Below are 18,207 nucleotides of genomic sequence, written 5' to 3'. Positions count from 1 at the left end.
CACTTTTAGTGTGTCCATTGACTTCAGACTACCTTCAACTCTTCGGTATTACGTCACCATTTGGGGCGGAGCCAACATTGCAGGGGGTTGACATTTTCAGCCAAAAGGGGTCGACCCTAACTAATTTTGTTTTTTTCCGCTGAAAGTTATATCTACCAACGAAAGTGTGTCCAGTGAGCTTAGGCTGTTTTAAGAGGATAAGAAGTGTGCTCTTCGCTTACCGCTAGATAGGGCGCAGAGCACAGCGCAGGTATACCCATCAAAGCTAAGTGGATTTAGCTACGTTCGTGACCACAAACCTGGAACCCCCATCTGACTGCTGACATTTCGCCATGCCTCTCATTCCCCGCCTAGATCGTGGTATGTTTTTAATCCGAATCATGACTGCTGACATTTCGCCATGCCTTTCATTCCCCGCCTAGATCGTGGTATGTTTTTAATCCGACTCATGTTTGTTGGCTATGTAGATTTACACCACATGGGATTTGACTCCGGTTTCGTGGCTCCCTCAGTGTACTTAATGTAATCGAGGCTATTTTCTCGCCCGGTGTGGGATTCGACACGGGGTGTACCGCACCACAAGGCGACGTCACTAACCGCTCGTCTAAAGGGTCAGACCCGTTACCTAGGGACTAACGTGCAGTTTACAGTAGTTTACATTAACATAGAATAACACTACAACACAACAATATTCAGCTATACACACACAAGTATTGACTTATACAGGCGAAATAAGAGGTAATAAAGTACAATGGCGCAAAGAATCAGCGTTAATGTTGTGTTATACTAGAGTTCGGTGAACTTTACCTTCCATCACGCTACACTGCCCCCTAATTGCGTGTGTCGTTTCCGGCAACATACAGCTGTTACCTCATTGGTTGCACGCCAACCGAGGTCAAAGTTGAAATAATTTGAATTACGAGTGCCGCCAAGGGTAGCCTTCCGCCTGGCTGGGCTCCGCCGCTTTCCCCTTGGGGAAAACAACGGCACAGCCGGCGCACAACGGTTTTACTCGCAAGACTCGGCAAGAGCTCACCTGGACACGATTCACAGTTCAAGCAGAACTATTTTCAAATATGTCAGAAAATAACACACACGGGATAAACCTAGAGGCTAACATGCCCGCGGAGTAATGAACAAACGCTAAAACCCCCGGATGTGGGCTGAGCGGAGCAGAGTCTGTAGGCTGCGGGCGTTTCCCACCCGGCGCTTAAAGGGTTAAACAGGTGTTCTGCACCTGCGGACAGCGGGTTAATGGATAACCTGCCTGCTTTCAGCACGGCAACCGCCCGGAAGACACGAACACGGCCGGAGGCCAGGCTTGGCCTCACCCTCGGAAAACATTCACGGATATTAAAAGAAAGCGGTCTAAACGTGACCAGGATTCGCCTTTTGCGGCTTTCGACACCGAAGGGACGTACTGGTCAAGTTAACCACGTCGCCCAGCAACGAAACTCGCGCAGCCGCAGCGAGGTCGCGCTTGTTCGAGGAAGATGGACCGCTACAGATACTTCATTTTCAACCAGCGCAGCGTTGTGGTGCTGGGCGTCCTGCAGATGGCCTGTTCCGCCCTGTGTGCGGTTTGTGGCTTCATGGACGCAGTTTTTCGCAAAAACACCCCGCTGAGTACCACGAGACTGCCGGTGTGGGGAGGACTGGTGAGCCGATTGTCGTCTTGTGGGGTTTCCTTGTTTTTGTTGTTGTTTTGTTTTCATGGCGCAGTCACTTCCGGCCCCTGAAACGGTGTCTATAGGCTATGTATGTCCGGTTTTGTTTTTTGGTTGTTTTTTTTTTAATCTGTCAGGTTGTTTTTTTTGTTTGTTTGTTTTTTAATCACCACAAGGAAAGAATATGGGGCATTCAGACACAAACTGGTAGAAGAGAAAAAGACCGAACGAAGACGTGACCACATTAACACAACATTAAATAGAGTGACATTGATTCAAGTGCGGGACAGATGAGAAAGGAGAGCGCATCAGGAGGAGGCTATTAAAACGTGTCTAAAAAAGAGAAGTGTGCTTGGTCCCCCCTGTCTTCTGTCATATTTGTTCAGCTGAAGACACGTGAAGACACGTTAGTCCCTAGTTATTTGGTCTGACCCTTTAGCCGAGCGGTTAGTGACGTCGCCTTGTGGCACAGTACACTCCGTATCGAATCCCGCACCGGACAAGAAAATAACCGGTTACAGTAAGAAGACTACCCAGTATCCAGCGTGTTTGTTTTACAGAGGGGTGTTTTCCTACCTTCTGACTCATTGGTGTATGTCTGTGAAACATATCTGACATTTCTTTCACCGAAAGACTTGTGGTTTCCAGTAATCCACCTACCTCTAATGCAGGGGTCAGGAACCTTTTTGACTGGGAGAGCCATAAAAGCCAAATATTTCTAAATATATTTCATTGAGAGCCATATAGTATTTTTAACGTATAATAAATTAAATATGTCTTACTTTTAATGCGACTTCTGGTGCTGCATGGCGTATCGAAGTGCCGCTTTATATTTGACCGTTTCATCGATGCAATTTTATCATTGCATATTAGACATACCGCAGATCCTGCTCTCTCCACAAATGCAAATTCCTCTGTGCACGCAGCCTGGAATGCACGGTAATCATCGTCTTTTTTTCTTTTCGCCATCTTTTCCGTTACAAGGGTTGAAGCGGATAAACTAGCTGGCTATCTGATAAAATTGATTTCTTCACCTTTACAATGACCCGGACATGCTCCCGAGCCATTGGTTCCCGACCCGACCCACGGGTGACCCGTGACCCGTGAAATTTATCTTCAAAACTAATTTCTGTTTACTTTAAAATGACAGTTGTGGAGTTAGAAAACAACGAGACAGGAGACGTGAGAGTAGACGTAGTCGAGGTAGTTTACTAGCTCCAACTTTACATGTCATATATTCGACAACGACACTGAACTCTCTGGACCGGAAGCGGAAGTGCATTCCCTCTTAGGTGAATGTCTCTAGTTATATAGATGTGGGTCACCACACAGGCCCCCCCAGAATTCACCTACACAAAACAATGCAAAACAGCAAAAGCGCAACTCATGAACATAAAAATAGACTCTACAACAGAACAGCCAATGACATAGTGCAAAGTCACGGGGAAAACAAGTGACGAGTCGGGGGGTGGACCCTGCGGCCATAACGGCTGCGCTTCACAGGAGGGGAAACAGATGGGGCCGAAACCCGGGCCATAGGCGGGGCCGAAGCAGGAACAGAGGCAGGTGCCGGGGCCGACCTAGGAGGGCGTCCCCGCCGCGGGGGTAGGGCCAATTGCATTGGCTCCCCAATGTCCAAGTGAGCAGGCTTGAGACGGTCTATAGCGACCCGCTCCGGCCTGCCCCCCATGTCCACCACAAAGTTCTTATCCCCCGCCTCCAGGACGCGGAAGGGCCCGTCGTATGGGGGCTGCAGCGGGGACCGATGGTTGTCGTGCCTAATGAAGACGTACCTCGCCGATGGCAGATCCTTGGGGACGTAGGACCGGGGGAGGCAGTGTTGAGACATCGGAACGGGAGCGAAGGCACCGGCAGCGCTCCGGGACGCACTGAGGTGAGAGGCGGCCGACCAGGGAGTCGTAGCATCCGGAAGAAACTCCCCCGGAACTCGCAGGGGCTGGCCATACACCAGCTCAGCGGAGGAGGTCTGGAGGTCTTCCTTCGGGGCCGAACGCAGGCCGAGCATGACCCATGGGAGCCGGTCCATCCAGTCGCAGCCAGTGAGGCTTGCCCGCAGAGCGGCTTTCATGTCCCGATGGAACCGCTCACAAAGTCCGTTGCTCTGCGGGTTGTACGCCGTAGTGCGGTGGATCTTCATCCCCAGGTGCTCAGCGACCACCGTCCAGAGCTCCGAGGTAAACTGGGAGCCCCGGTCGCTCGTGATGTCACCCGGTGTGCCGAAACGGGCCACCCAGCAGCCGATGAACGCCCGTGCTACCTCTGCTGCCGTCGTGGAGGACAAGGGAATAGCCTCTGGCCACCTGGTGGCCCTGTCCACAATAGTGAGGAGGAACGTATAACCACGGGAGGGGGGCAGGGGACCCACCAGGTCAACATTGACGTGGTCAAACCGCCTCTCTGGAACCACAAACGGCGCCAAAGGGGCCTTGGTATGGCGGTGCACCTTGGCGCGTTGGCACGCCACACAAGAGCCGGCCCAGGCTCTAACATCCTTACGGAGCCCAGGCCAAACAAACTTGACGCTCACCAATTTGGTCGAGGCCTTCACTCCCGGGTGGGAAAGGCCGTGGACGGTGTCGAAAACTCGGCGCCGCCAGGAAGTAGGCACCAGGGGGCGCGGTTGACCGGTGGAGATGTCACAGAGGAGGGTGGTGTTGGCCGCGTCGAACGTCACGTCCTCCAGCCGTAGCGCCGTAGGGGTCGACCGGTAGTCTTGAACGGCCGCGTCCTTGGCTTAGTCCGCTGCCATAGCGGCGTAGTCGAGTCCCAAGTGAACGGCGTTAACAACCGCCCGTGAAAGGCAGTCGGCGACGGAGTTATCCTTGCCCGACACGTGTTGTATGTCCGTGGTAAACTCGGAAACCGCCGCGAGATGACGCTGCTGACGCCCAGACCACGGTTCTGAGGTTTTGGCCATACAGAACGTCAGCGGTTTGTGGTCCACGAAAGCGGTGAACTGTCGGCCCTCCAATAGGAACCTAAAGTGTCTGGTTGCGAGGAAGAGACCCAGTAGTTCCCTATCAAAGGTGCTGTATTTGCGCTCGCTCTCACGGAGTTGTTTACTGAAGAACGCCAACGGCTGCCAGCCCCCCCCCACCCACTGCTCACACACGGCCCCCACGGCGTAGTCGGAGGCATCCGTTGTAAGGGCTATGGGGGCGGCAGGCGACGGGTGAGCTAGCAGCGCAGCGTTGGCCAGCGCGGTCTTGGCGGCCACAAAAGCCTCGTCCATCCCCGAAGACCAGTCCAGCTCGTCCTTAGACTTCTTACCCCGCAGGGCCTCATACAGGGGACGCATGATGTGGGCGGCACGGGGCAGGAAACGGTTATAAAAGTTCACCATGCCCAGGAATTCCTGCAGCGACTGTACAGTGCGGGGGCGGGGGAACATGGTGACAGCCTCAACCCTGGCAGGGAGGGGAACGGCCCCCTGTGGAGTGATGTGGTGCCCGAGGAAGGTGATGGACGACTCCCCGAACTGACACTTAGCTGGGTTGATGATGAGGCCGTGTTCGCTGAGCCTGTCAAACAGCTGTCTGAGGTGCGTCATGTGTTCCTCCGCCGACGCGCTGGCCACGAGGATGTCGTCTAAGTACACAAACAAAAATGGCATGTCACGGAGCACAGAATCCATAAGGCGCTGAAACGTCTGCGCCGCCCCTTTAAGGCCGAAAGGCATACGTAAAAACTCAAAGAGCCCAAAGGGTGTGATGACAGCCGTTTTTGGGACATCCAGTGGGTGGACCGGCACTTGGTGATACCCCCGCACTAAGTCGATTTTGGAATAGATGGCAGCGTCCGCCAGGTGGGTAGAGAAATCTTGTATGTGCGGTATGGGGTACCGGTCGGGGGTCGTGGCATTGTTTAGGCGACGGTAGTCCCCGCACGGGCGCCAACCCCCGTTGGCCTTAGTAACCATGTGAAGAGGGGAAGCCCACGGGCTGTCAGAACGGCGGACAATGCCGAGGCGCTCCATAGTCGAAAACTCCTCCCTGGCTATTGCGAGCTTGGCCGAGTCGAGGCGTCGGGCCCGGGCGTAAACTGGGGGCCCCACTGTGGTGATATGATGTTCCACGCCGTGCTTGGCCACCGCCGAGGAGAAGGTGGGTGTGGTCAGCTCGGGGAAATTTGCGAGCAGGCGTTGGTATGGATCCCCGGTGGAGAGTGTGTTAGCGAGGCACAGCGCTCCAGCGCCCCCAAGCGTGCAGGGGTATGACGCAAAAGAGACGGCATCAATCACGCGACAGTTTTTAACATCCACCAGCAGGTTGAAAGCACAGAGGAAATCCGCACCTAGGAGCGGGGTGGATACAGCAGCCATCACAAAGTCCCAGCCGAAACGTCGGCTGCCAAAACACACGTCCACATGTCTGATACCGTACGTCCGAATGGACGTGCCGTTGGCGGCGTCCATCTGGGGGCCGTGACTGTCGGTCATCGTGTCCACAGCTTGTGCTGGTAGTATGCTGCGTTGAGCGCCAGAGTCAACCAGCAGCCGCCGGCCCGACAAGGAGTCTCTGATGAACAACAGCTTGCAGTCACGGCCGGCGCCCATAGCCGTTAACGAGCGCCGGCCTTGGCGTTTCCCTGAACCCTGTAACTGCAGGGTTTGCGACACCGTTTTGCTTTTGCCCCAAACCTGGCATGGTAATAACAGAGCCCGTCGTCAGGTTGGCGGCGGGCTGTCACCGCAGCCGCGGTGTCCATATAGTCGTACACAGGTGGTGGTGGGGCGGTCTGGTGGGGTAGCAGGGCATGCACAAACTGTTGCCGGTTGGCCAGGAAAACCCTGTCTGCTTCAGCAGCCAGAGAACGGTAGTCCTTGGAGGCGGCGAGAGGAGAACTGGCCAGTGCTGTGCGTACAGGTGCGGGGAGCTGCCTCAGAAAAATGTGTGTGAAAAGAAAGGCCGGATCAGCCGATCCCAGCACAGACAGCATTTTTTCCATTAAATCAGACGGTTTGCCGTTGCCGAGGCCATTCGGGGACAGTAAACGGTCTGCCTTCTCCAGCTCCGACAGTTCAAATAGTTTCAGGAGGAATGTCTTTATAGCATCGTACTTGCCAGCAGCTGGCGGAGCTTCCAACAGTGTCATTGCTCGCGCCGTTGTCGATGCGTCTAACGCCGCCACTACGTGGAAGTACTGCGTTGCATCCTGCGTTATCCCTCTCAGCTGGAACTGGGCTTCCACATGTTGAAACCACGGCCGTGGATTATGCTGCCAAAAGTCGGGTAGCTTCACAGTAGCAGTGTAAATGCTAGCGTTAGCAATAGCCATGTTGTTAGCACCGGCGTCGTCGTTGTCAGACATACTCGTATTAGTAGTTCGATCACGTCGGGGTCACCAATGTGGAGTTAGAAAACAACGAGACAGGAGACGTGAGAGTAGACGTAGTCGAGGTAGTTTACTAGCTCCAACTTTACATGTCATATATTCGACAACGACACTGAACTCTCTGGACCGGAAGCGGAAGTGCATTCCCTCTTAGGTGAATGTCTCTAGTTATATAGATGTGGGTCACCACACAGTATTATTAAGAAATATCACAAGTATTTTAAAATCAGTTCCAAACTGATTTTTTTTTTCAACTCAAAATTGTCTGGGAGCCATATGCCGTCACCGGAAGAGCCATATATGGCTCGCGAGCCATAGGTTCCCGACCGCTGCTCTAATGAAAAGGCCGTTTGGGTGGTAATTAACGTAACAATATTCATACGCCACTCCTCTAATTGGCTGGCGGTATCGCTGGCCCCGCCCCCTCCCCTGACAGAAACAATGGCTGCTCGACCAGAGGCCGCTACATGGGCAGCCTTATGCAAAATCTGGTGTTTGTTTCCGGTGTGACGTCAACCCGAGGGCAACTTAGAATGGCTTGTTCACATGGAGTTATTATTCGGTCACATAATTAAAAAGCTGGTGAAACAGATGTCATTTAAGTGCTATGAAAGCATGAAAATGGTGCTCCTTGCTTACAGCAAAATCCACCCCAAGACGAGGCAATGCTCGTTTTCCACAATACCCCACTCTCCCTTAAATTGCTTCATGAATGAGCCATTTCCTTTTTGTTTTGAACATATACTCGGCTTGTGTGACGCTTCACTGACTGCTCACTCTTGCATATGCAGCCCACCCTTATAACATAATTTCCCCTCTCTTCTTCCAGATCATGGCCTTGCCTGGTCTGCTGGCACTGTTTGCATCCCAAAGGAAAAACCCAACATTGGTAAATTATTGTCCTTATGTTGCTCCACAATGATGAGAGGTTAAATTATACCTAGTGCCCCCTCCCATCCCTTATCCTCCACCCCCTTCCTTAAGGTGACTGCAATGGTGATAGCTGCCATGTTCTCCTGGGCAGCTGTGGTGGTTGTAGCAGCCTACTCCTGTCTGACACTAACCTATGGTGAGGAGGACAAAGAAGTATTCCACCAACATGATAGTCCTGAAGTGGTAATGTGTACACACACACACACCCACACACACACACATACAGATTTGTTTTTCTATTCTTGTGTGGTCCTCATAGACTACATTTATTTCCTAGCCCCTAAATTTAACCATAAGAACTACATGCTTAACGGTAACCTAATCTAACCTAATTCTGACCTTAATCCTAATCCCAAATCCATCCATCCATTATCCCGAACCACTCCTAAATCCAAATCCTCACCTGAAAATAGGAAGAAATGAAGACTGACCAAAATGTCCTCACTTTAATGGTTCAATCAGATTGGACCTCACAAATATAGCTGAAAAAAGAAAGCACATACACACACACACACACACACACACACACACACACACACACACACACACACACACACACACAAAACATTAAAACCACTGACAGGTAAGTGAGTATCATTGATTATCCCATTACAATGACACTTGTCAAAGGATAGGCTATATTAGGCAGCAAGTGAACAGTCACTTCTTGAAGTTGATGTGTTGGAAGCAGGGAAAATGGGTAAGCGTAAGGATTTGTCAACTTTGACAAGGGCCACATTGTGATGGCTAGACCAATGTTTCCCAACCCAGTCCTCAAGGACCCCCTATCCTGCAGATTGTCTTTGCAACCCTGAATAGGTACTGGGAAACACTGGGCTAGACAACTGAGTCTTGTGGGGTGTTCCCGGTATGCATTGGTCAGTACCTACCAAAAGCGGTCCAAGGAAGGACAACTGGTGAACCAGTGACAGGGTCATGGGCACCCAAGGCTCATTGAATAGTGTGGCTAAAAAAGTTAATGCTGGCTATGATAGACAGGTGTCAGAACACATAGTGCATCACAGCTTGCTGTGTATGGGGCTGAGTAGCCACAGACTGGTTAGAGTGCCCATGATGACCCCAGTCTACCGCTGAAGGCACTTACAATGGGCATGTGAGTGCCAGAACTGGACCTTGGAGCATAAGGAGACAGTGGCTTGATCTGATGAATCACATTTTCTTTTACATCATGTGGACATCCTGGTGTGTGTGCGCCATTTACCTGGGGAAGAGATGGCCCCAGGATGCATTATGGGAAGAAGGCAAGCCGGCAGAGGCAGCGTGATGCTCTGGGCAATGTTCTGCTGGGAAACCTTGGGTCCTGGCATTCATGTGGATGTTATTTTGACACATACCACCTACCTAAACATCACTGCAGACCAAGTATACCCCTTCAATGGCAACAGTATTCCCTGATGGCTGTGGCCTCTTTCAAGAGGATAATGTGATTTGCCACACTGCAAAAATGTTCAGGAATGGTTTGAGGAACATAACAAAGAGTTCAAGTTGTTGCCCTGGCCTCCAAATTCCCCAGATCTCAATCCGATCAAGCGTCTTTGGGATGTGCTGGGAAAACAAATCCGATCCATGGAGGCCCCACCTCTCGCAGCTTACAGGACATAAAGGATCTGCTGCTAATGTCTTGGTGCCAGATACCAGAGGACACCTTCAGAGGTCTTGTGGAGTCCATGCCTCGACGGGTCAGAGCTGTTTTGATGACACGAGGGGGACCGACACAATATTAGGCAGGTGGTTTTAATGTTTTGGCTGATCGGTGTACATATGTTGGAATGAAACTGATTCACTCCATGTTTGGTTGTAATTTTATTATTTATTAATTTCTCCTCGTGTCAATGTGTTCGGGTCCCATCTTAGGTGAATCTTATTAAAGTGTCCTCTACAGCGTAAAACTTCACTCCCCATTGCTCATTTCCTTGTTTTGTGCCTTTGTATACTATTACCCGTGACTAGTGTCTCATTAGTTATGTGACATATTGTGATAATAGCTTTCACTCAGTCCACTGTTACCTCTTCTACAGAATGGACACTGGGCTAAATCAGATGCAGTAAAAACCCACTCTGATAGAAGACACGTGAGACAAAATTCTTGTTAGATGAGGGTCCAGGGCTTAAAGCACCTCACAGCCCCTCATATCCTTCCCTTGTCTTCTGACTCCTGTCATTCCCTCAGACATTTTACATGTCAGGATGATCTCTAAGCAGTGCTTGTTTAAAATCATTTTTGCAGAAGAATGCAATTCAGACAAATATTTCTTGGGGAGTAATTTACAAAAAAAAAAAGAAAGACAAAAAAGACTTGGGCAAAGCGTTCAGATAGTTGTAATATATCATAAATACTAAAATAGAAAAAGGGGGTAGGACTAGAAAGGTATTTTTTAACTTCTGCCTGCTGCTTTTCGAACTGCCGAGATTTAAAACAAATGTTTGATGATGATATTCCTTGCTTGCTTTGATTTTTTTTCTCGTTTGTTTTCTTTTATAATACATTTTTTAAAAATTTGACGTTCGAAATAAACAAAATAGACAAAATAAATAAATACCACCATGTGCATGGGCGGCATGGGGACGCAGTGGTTAGCGCGGTCGCCTCACTGCAAGAAGGTCCTGGGTTTGAGCCCTGGGGTAGTCCAACCTTGGGGGTCGTCCCGGGTCGTCCTCTGTGTGGAGTTTGCATGTTCTCCTCATGTCTGTGTGGGTTTCCTCCGGGGGCTCTGGTTTCCTCCCACAGTCCAAAGACATGTAGGTCAGCTGAATCGGTCATACGAAATTGTCCCTAGGTGTGTGTGTGTGTGTGTGTGTGTGTGTGTGTGTGTGTGTGTGTGTGTGTGTGTGTGTGTGTGTGTGTGTGAGCACTGTGATGGCCTGGTGGCCTGTGCAGAGTGTCTCCCTGCCTGCCGCCCAGTGACTGCTGGGCTAGGCTCCAGCATCCCTGCCCATGACCCTGGGTAGGATAAGCAATTGGCTAATGGATGGATGGATATATAGTATATATCATACCCTCATTAATGCTTTCAGCATGTGCTTCCTCCTCATTAATGATAACTCTCATTTAACAAAGTAAGCATAATATTATGAAACCAAGTTATCAAACTATTAAGTATTATCAGACTATCGTGGAAAATACAACATAATGGTTTATTACTCCGTCCTGAGACATCTCAAATTAATGAGTCATTCATTGGTGTGTCGCTGTAAGCCAGGCCAATGGTCAGGTCTGAGTGCTCAAATCCCAGTCCTGTACACGTAAGTGCAAAATTCCACAATGAGACTTACTGTATTGCATTCATGCTGTACATGATAATATAACTTACATGAAAATGCACTCTGTTGCCGTTGTGTGGATACAGACATTTGTGCTGCATCGGATGGTGAAGGCGGCTAATGCCACCATACTGCTGTCCTGCATTGTCAGCTTTCTTCTCTCCTCCCTCATTGCCTATGTGGGATGCCGCAGCCTTCCCTGCTGTGGCTGCTACGATGCCAGAACTGGGCTGGTAAGGTTTGGTTATTGATTGATTGATTGATTGATTGATTGATTGATTGATTGATTGATTTATTGATTCGGTTTCTAATTTGAATTACTTTTTTGTTTCTGTTGTGTGTGTGTGGGCTCATCTCAGGAGACGCTGGTTCCTCAGAGCGACCCTTACTTTGGGACTGAGTTAGTGTGTACAACACAAGGTAAGGAGAGCTTGTTCTCTGGGATTGTGCCACCAGTAGTAGTAGGATGAGTCTGGTCTTGTTCAACAAGAACATCACCAATGAGTGCATCTTATTTGTGTGTGGTGCTATCTTTGGTATAATTTGACAGAATTGACTTTCTTATCATAATATCCACATTCCAAATAATGCATTTCTTCTGGGATTGTTGTTTATTAAAAATCAAATATTTGTCACATTTAGGCGCAAGAACCATGGTGTACATGATCAATTTTGCCTGTGAACGTACACACTACAACACTGCAGTAACAACCACGGAGCCTTTAAGCAAAGCAAACTTTAACAAAATAAAACACTAATAACATCAACCAATTCTTTTTCAAACTTGTCCATGTTGTGTATAGAAGATTAATGGCACAAAATTACTTTTGTAAAAAGAAGTTGGACCACTTAGGCCTGAATATCTAACTACAGATTACCATCTCCGTAAGTCGTGGTATTCAGCTATATGTGCCATGGAGGTCCATGTGTATACGGGTTTTCTTTCCATCCCAACATTACACTGGCTGATTTGACCAGGTAGTCTTCCTGTCTGGTTGAAGGTGTTGAGCAGGTGTATTTTGGTTTTGGAAGGAAAGCCTTCATACACATGGACCGCCGTAACACATCATTGAATACCACTGTTCTAATGGCTAGATACAGCTCCAGGTTTTGGTCATGGTTGTTGGCCCTGATGACAGTTTGGCTTTCTGCAGACAGTCATCTGGTGTGATTTTCCCCTCCCTTGTCCTGCAGGTGGTGAGCAAAGACTTTTCAACTCCCCAGCAGAGTCAAATGACAGAGTCATTTCGGATGAGGAGGGAAATCCTCACAAACTGCCTCCGTACAGCAAACTGACTTGACAGAAATCCACACCCGCACTGCTAGAAACTGTGTCGGGCATGTCAGCAGTGGATGGATGGCGAGTGGGATACTCGTGAGTTGTGAACAACTGAAGTTACTTGAAAGGGTTGCAAACAATGGAAAAGGATCTCTTTAGAGAACTTGAGTGGATTTTTCTATCAGCGCATTCTTTTTATCTAACACAAAGAACATTTTGCCCTGGCAAGATCTCAGACTTTAATGGCCGAACACATTTACTATCTACAAACCTTCATTTTGATAAGGTTCCTATCTTAAAGAAACTGATTGAACCATCAAAATACCTTATGTGCAGTGCTCCATCTTAGTGCCTTATGGATATAATGTCTTTATGTCATTTTCTATTTGCATAATAAAAACTTGTGATATTCATGTGATCCTTCTGTATAATGGGGTTATGACAGGGATGACAGATGACGCCATACCTTGAAATGATCAGGGCACTTTATTGCAAAGTAACATCCAACAAAACCATTTCAAGCTTCAGTCTTTTGTTTCACTTTCCAGTCTCTTGGTAGATTAACATGTTCCCCAGTGATGATTTTCTTTTTTTTCAGAGAACTTGCAATAAGCTATTCAATAGTGTTACAGTAAAGTCACAGTACAAATGTTTGACAGCAAAGAGCCACGGTAAGACAAAATGAGAACCAAATATAAGGGTTGAGAAAAAAGTTGAACTGCATCAATTACCGAGCATAGAAACAAAGGACACTTAACAGAACTTAAAGTAGCAGTTGATTGTATGATATGCACATGTTCTGTAGTATTTTGCATCTGTATAATCATATTACAGGTCATAGATGCAGTTACATAGGAGACCAAACTTAAGTCTTGTTTTCTTTCGCATTTGAATGCATAGCCTCTTAACCATGTGAATCCTGAGAGAAGGCCATGGATTTTTTTAAAACGTTTTTTGGTAGTCAGTATCCCTCAAAAGAAGCAACGTGTACAAAGCCAATTCTTGCATTGGATAACAAAAGGAGCCACAGAACCAGCTGTGCCACCAAACACCCAGAAAGCAACACTGGCCATAACTATAACATTCAAAGCCAGGAGGACATAGCCAAGCAAACCAACATATTCTCAGGATTTAAGTTCTACAAGGCTGTGGGGTGTCATGACTAAAGAGAAATGACTTGGCATTAAATCAGCTTTTGTCACACAACGGTGTTTTAGATGTTACGGCTGTAAATCTAAGACAAGCTGAATAGTGCTTTATAGGCTTAGATACAGGGTATACAATAGATATAGGAATCAATTTACATCTTCAGATGCCCGAGAGAAGTACACTACAAAGACCTGTAGACTAATACGAGAGGTATGTTTTCACCATGTTTCACGGGCTAGCTGACTTGATAGTGTTCTTGTTGATTCATATGGTAATGTGTGCACCCTTTTAAACACATGTACATGCTCAGGAGGGGTGTACGCAGATACAACACACATAAACCCCATTTTCTAAACTCCATGCAGACATTGCATAAAGCCTTTCTTGAATGTTCCCTTTTCGTCCTTTTAATCAATTTCAGACTATTTCTGACATGTTATTCCAAGCACTTTTTCCAAGTGCGTCAACAGGTGTATATTATGATGGTTTAACAGACATGGCTAATGCCTTGCCCTGGTCTTTCTGAAACCATGTTAGGGGATAGGCTTTAGCCATGTCACAGAAACCTGTCCAGCAATTTTTTAAAGTGTACACTCATCTAGACTGAACTGCACTGCCCATAATCAGTTGTTTTTCACATTGTTCCTTGGAGCCGAGACAGACGGTGAAGCCTGCCATTTTTCTTCAGAGAGGATAAAGGTGTACATAATGATGACCAATCACACTTTAGGTGGAATCTAATTTTTTCGTCGTTTATCCCTCAGCTTCCTCCTGCTTTATAAAGTCCTTGCTGAGGCCAAGGCTGAAGTTGCCCCCTTCACTATTTCTTTGCTCCTCCTTTCCATCTCTCAGCAGCTGCTGCAGCCCCAGCTTCTCGCACCATCCTCCCCTTTGTCCTTACCCCTCAGGGTAACTGTGCTCGCCCAGCCTCCACCTCCTACAGGTGGCTGACTCAACACTAGCGGCTTCTGAGACTTTAGCTTGTGGGCCACTGTCATGAAAATGGCCTCCACGTGGTCACTGCTTCCTCGACCATTACAGCCGTCACCCTGGTTACTAGGATTCTTGGCGGACGTCTCAAACAGGGGCATGGAATGGACATCTGCAAATTGCTGAGCCACGTCTGTGCTCACTTGGATTGAGTCCTGGAGGTCACACTTGTTGCCAACTAGGATCCGCGGCACCTCCATGCCCAGGGCATGCTGTTTGCACTCTTCAATCCAGGCTGGAAGGCTCCGAAAGCTAGCAGCGCTGGTAACGTCATAGACAAAGACAACGGCGTGCACATTGCGGTAATAATGTTGCACCATGGACTTCCTGAAACGCTCCTGGCCTGCTGTGTCCCACAGCTGGATCTGGGGGCAAAAAGAGATTTTCAGCTGGAGGGCAACAATAAGCTCTCTGTACCAATCACAAAGATAGGTAAACATCGTATACCAGGCCAAATAGTTCTGTTTATGTTTATTGGTAAACAATTACCAATCTGTTAAAGCTGAAATCTTGATGTTTCGCCATAAAATGCTATTTTATCCTCCTAGAGCACAGAATTGGGATACATAACACTAACTGGCATCTGTACCAGACATTCTTCACATTACCACTGTTGACATTTTTAAACACTGTTGCAGTGGCAAACAATCCTTCTCGAGCAGGAAAAAGGGCTGAGATGTGACGTTGATGTGGCAATGCCTCCGGTGCAGTTAATCTACAAACTCTAAAATATTAAATCAGAACATTGTTCCCATATAATTTGCAATACAATAGATTGCCTAAGTTGCCGTGGTTCGTGGATGCCATTTTTTTTACAAGGGTAGGAACTGTTTACTGCTTAACTGAAAGCACACAAGTGACAACGGTTGCTACACCTGGACTGTAGTCCTAAAGAGAAGTCAACTCTTGTTCAGCTGTTTAACAGTGAAGAGAGTAACCCTGAAAACAGCCAGTCAATGTGTATTATCCACATAGTAGTTAAAGTACATTCTTAAAGTACATTCTTGTAATGCTAGGACTGCCACAATTGAAATTATGTTCACATGAGCATAACACTAGCAGCGAAAACCTGCTAATATGGGTTATTGTGGGGAATATTTGGTAACACTTTAGTATGGGGAACGCAGTCACCATTAATTAGGTGCTTATTAGCATGCAAATTAGCAACATATTGGCTCTTAATTGGTCATTATTACGTACTCATTAATGCCTTATTCTGCATGGCCTTATTATACAACCAGTAAGCCATTAACTATGAGTTTTCCCTCTATAACCTCAGGATTATTGCTTATTAGTAGTACCATCTCAATATGCTTTGCTTAGTATGGACTTTATAAGGTGGTAGTACCACACGAAGAGTTATTCTCCCTTACTAACACTTAATGAATATGGTCTGTTCTTACATAACAAAACACAAAACTACAAGTGTTCATAGTGTGAAATTACTGTAAATTAAGTTTTTGTTACTTAGAATATGTTCCCCATACTAAAGTGACATCTTGATCATTACTAACTCACTAGTAATTAAGTTTTTTTTATGTTGCCCATTCTAAAGTGTTACCCAATATTTTAATTGTTTAGCATTGTAGCCGAATAGACTCCCAGCCGTTCCGCGAGACCACGCACTCCCGGACGCCTAGCGGCAAAGACTGAAATTACAGGTTCAACGGTAAACCTCCGGCAGCTATAAACCCGGCCGGCTCCCCCGAGAAACTACGATTGAGCTCCGGCAGTTGTCGCTGCCGTAGGACGGCGGTGGGCGCTGCGTTTAACAGCTCGCGGGCTGCCGCTTTAATCCCGCGTTCTCTCCGTCACTACCCACTTTGATTTTCTCGCCGTCGATTTCGATCAGCCTCTCCCTGAAGTCCACTCCGATCGTGGCCTCGGTCTTCTCCGGGAACTTGCCCGCGCAGAAGCGGTAGGTGAGGCAGGTCTTCCCGACTCCGGAGTCTCCGATCACGATGATCTTGAAGATTCGCGTCCGCAGCGGAGGAAGAGACGCGCTCGTCAGCGTGCCGGAGAGTTCGGCCGACGACTCCGCCTCCGCCATGTCGGGCCGGTCGAGCGGATGGTCAGTCAAAGCAAAGCCTCGTCAGCTGCCCGGCTGCGGCTGACGGCTAGTAGCGGCGAGGCGGCGGTGGGGTTTCCGCAGATAGGCAGGGCCACGTTCGGCGTTGGGGGAGGAGGCACACAACCTTTCCCTTAAGGAGACTCCAAAGCGGAGGTGCCACTGCCCCTTTGTCAGAATCAAATGGCATTTGACGCGGATCGATTCACACCCGATTCCGATAATGCAATTTTAACACGCGTCGCTTTATCCCCTTGGTAGAAAGGCATACTTGGTTTCGGTTCGTCACTCCCTTTGCCCAGACGTGACTTGAAGGCACGTACAAACGTTGTCAGACGGGACTTCTCGCGAGACTGCTGAAAATGCCCCCCCCCCCGGTTGCTGAGTCCGAATCGCGAAGAAACTCCGAAGTAACAGACAGCATCCATCCATCCCTATCGGAGAAAATAAACATGTCTATGACATCGCAGGGAAATGCTGTGTGTGGAAAATGTTAAAGTCACTTTGTGTCTGACATCTCTTCTTCCTCAGTCACCGCTTTGTTATTGTAACCGGTTATTTTCTTGCCCGGTGCGGGATTCGAAACGGGTGTACTGCACCACAAGGCGACATCACTAACCGCTCAGCTAAAGGGTCAGACTCGTCAGCTAAGGGGTCTTATTAGTAGTTTACAATCGTCACCCTCCCCGGAAGCGTGCCCTCGCGCTTTGTTATTCCCGCGCTCCGAAGAGACTTCTGAGGATCTGTACACTTCCGGATCCCACTGCTGCCGCCAATGCAACCGGTTATTTTCTTGCCCGGTGCGAGATTCGATACGGGGTGTACTGCACCACAAGGCGACGTCACTAACCGCTCGGCTAAATGGTCAGACCCGTTAGCTAGGGACTAACGTGTTTTATTAGTAGTTTACATTATTCTTGCCTAGACCAGTATAGGGTACGGGGGCTGCGTTGGCACATACTGCACATGTGACCAGTCCATCACGTCGCCCAGACACTAATGACTATCTCTGGATAACGAGTTTCCCCATACACATAACTAGCACATCTTTGGGCTGTGAGGGGAAACCCGAGTACCAAGAGAAACACCACAGAAGGGTCGGGATTGACCTCAGGCGGGAGGCATATTTCCGACGTATTTTGGTTGCTCCTCTGACCGTCATCTTCGAAGGGCCGGATATTTCACTGTGGATGGCAAGACGGTCACAGTTTCATCACCAGTACACTGTTGAGATTTGTATGTCCATATGGCAGCATAATAAGCAATACAGTAAAACCCACATAAATGCACATTTTTTATTTTATTTTTTCCGCAGCCACAAGATCCACATTTGGTCTGGTAGTTACGAAAGGCTGCCCACCACTGCCATGCACAAAGTGATGTAACGCCCATCATGAATTAAATTCTCCCTTCGCTTATAACATTCAGGCCAACAAAAATGTCAGATGAATTAGGCCGTGAATACTGTAGGATGCACTTTAAAC

At 48.2% G+C, this 18,207-nt stretch overlaps 2 protein-coding genes across 2 annotated transcripts; one reads left to right on the top strand and one right to left on the bottom strand.

Annotated features, from left to right (window-relative positions):
- Window positions 1-1,289: 1,289 nt before the first annotated feature.
- zgc:113425 (uncharacterized protein LOC541425 homolog) lies at window positions 1,290-12,968 on the top strand. The gene is made up of 6 exons (XM_056274919.1): window positions 1,290-1,658; window positions 7,852-7,911; window positions 8,007-8,138; window positions 11,324-11,470; window positions 11,597-11,657; window positions 12,432-12,968. The coding sequence occupies exons 1-6, from the start codon at window positions 1,494-1,496 to the stop codon at window positions 12,536-12,538; spliced, it is 672 nt and encodes a 223-aa protein (XP_056130894.1). The 5' UTR covers window positions 1,290-1,493; the 3' UTR covers window positions 12,539-12,968.
- A 130-nt stretch (window positions 12,969-13,098) lies between these two features.
- Window positions 13,099-17,024, bottom strand: rab33ba (RAB33B, member RAS oncogene family a). The gene is made up of 2 exons (XM_056274908.1): window positions 16,478-17,024; window positions 13,099-15,020 (listed from the first exon to the last, which is right to left on the bottom strand). Exons 1-2 carry the CDS (start codon window positions 16,703-16,705, stop codon window positions 14,514-14,516), a joined length of 735 nt encoding a protein of 244 aa, XP_056130883.1. The 5' UTR covers window positions 16,706-17,024; the 3' UTR covers window positions 13,099-14,513.
- Between the last annotated feature and the right edge of the window lie 1,183 nt (window positions 17,025-18,207).

This window comes from Lampris incognitus, chromosome 1 (genome assembly GCF_029633865.1).
Source record: "Lampris incognitus isolate fLamInc1 chromosome 1, fLamInc1.hap2, whole genome shotgun sequence".
NCBI lineage: Eukaryota > Metazoa > Chordata > Actinopteri > Lampriformes > Lampridae > Lampris > Lampris incognitus.
This window is presented reverse-complemented; position numbering and strand designations above follow the sequence as displayed.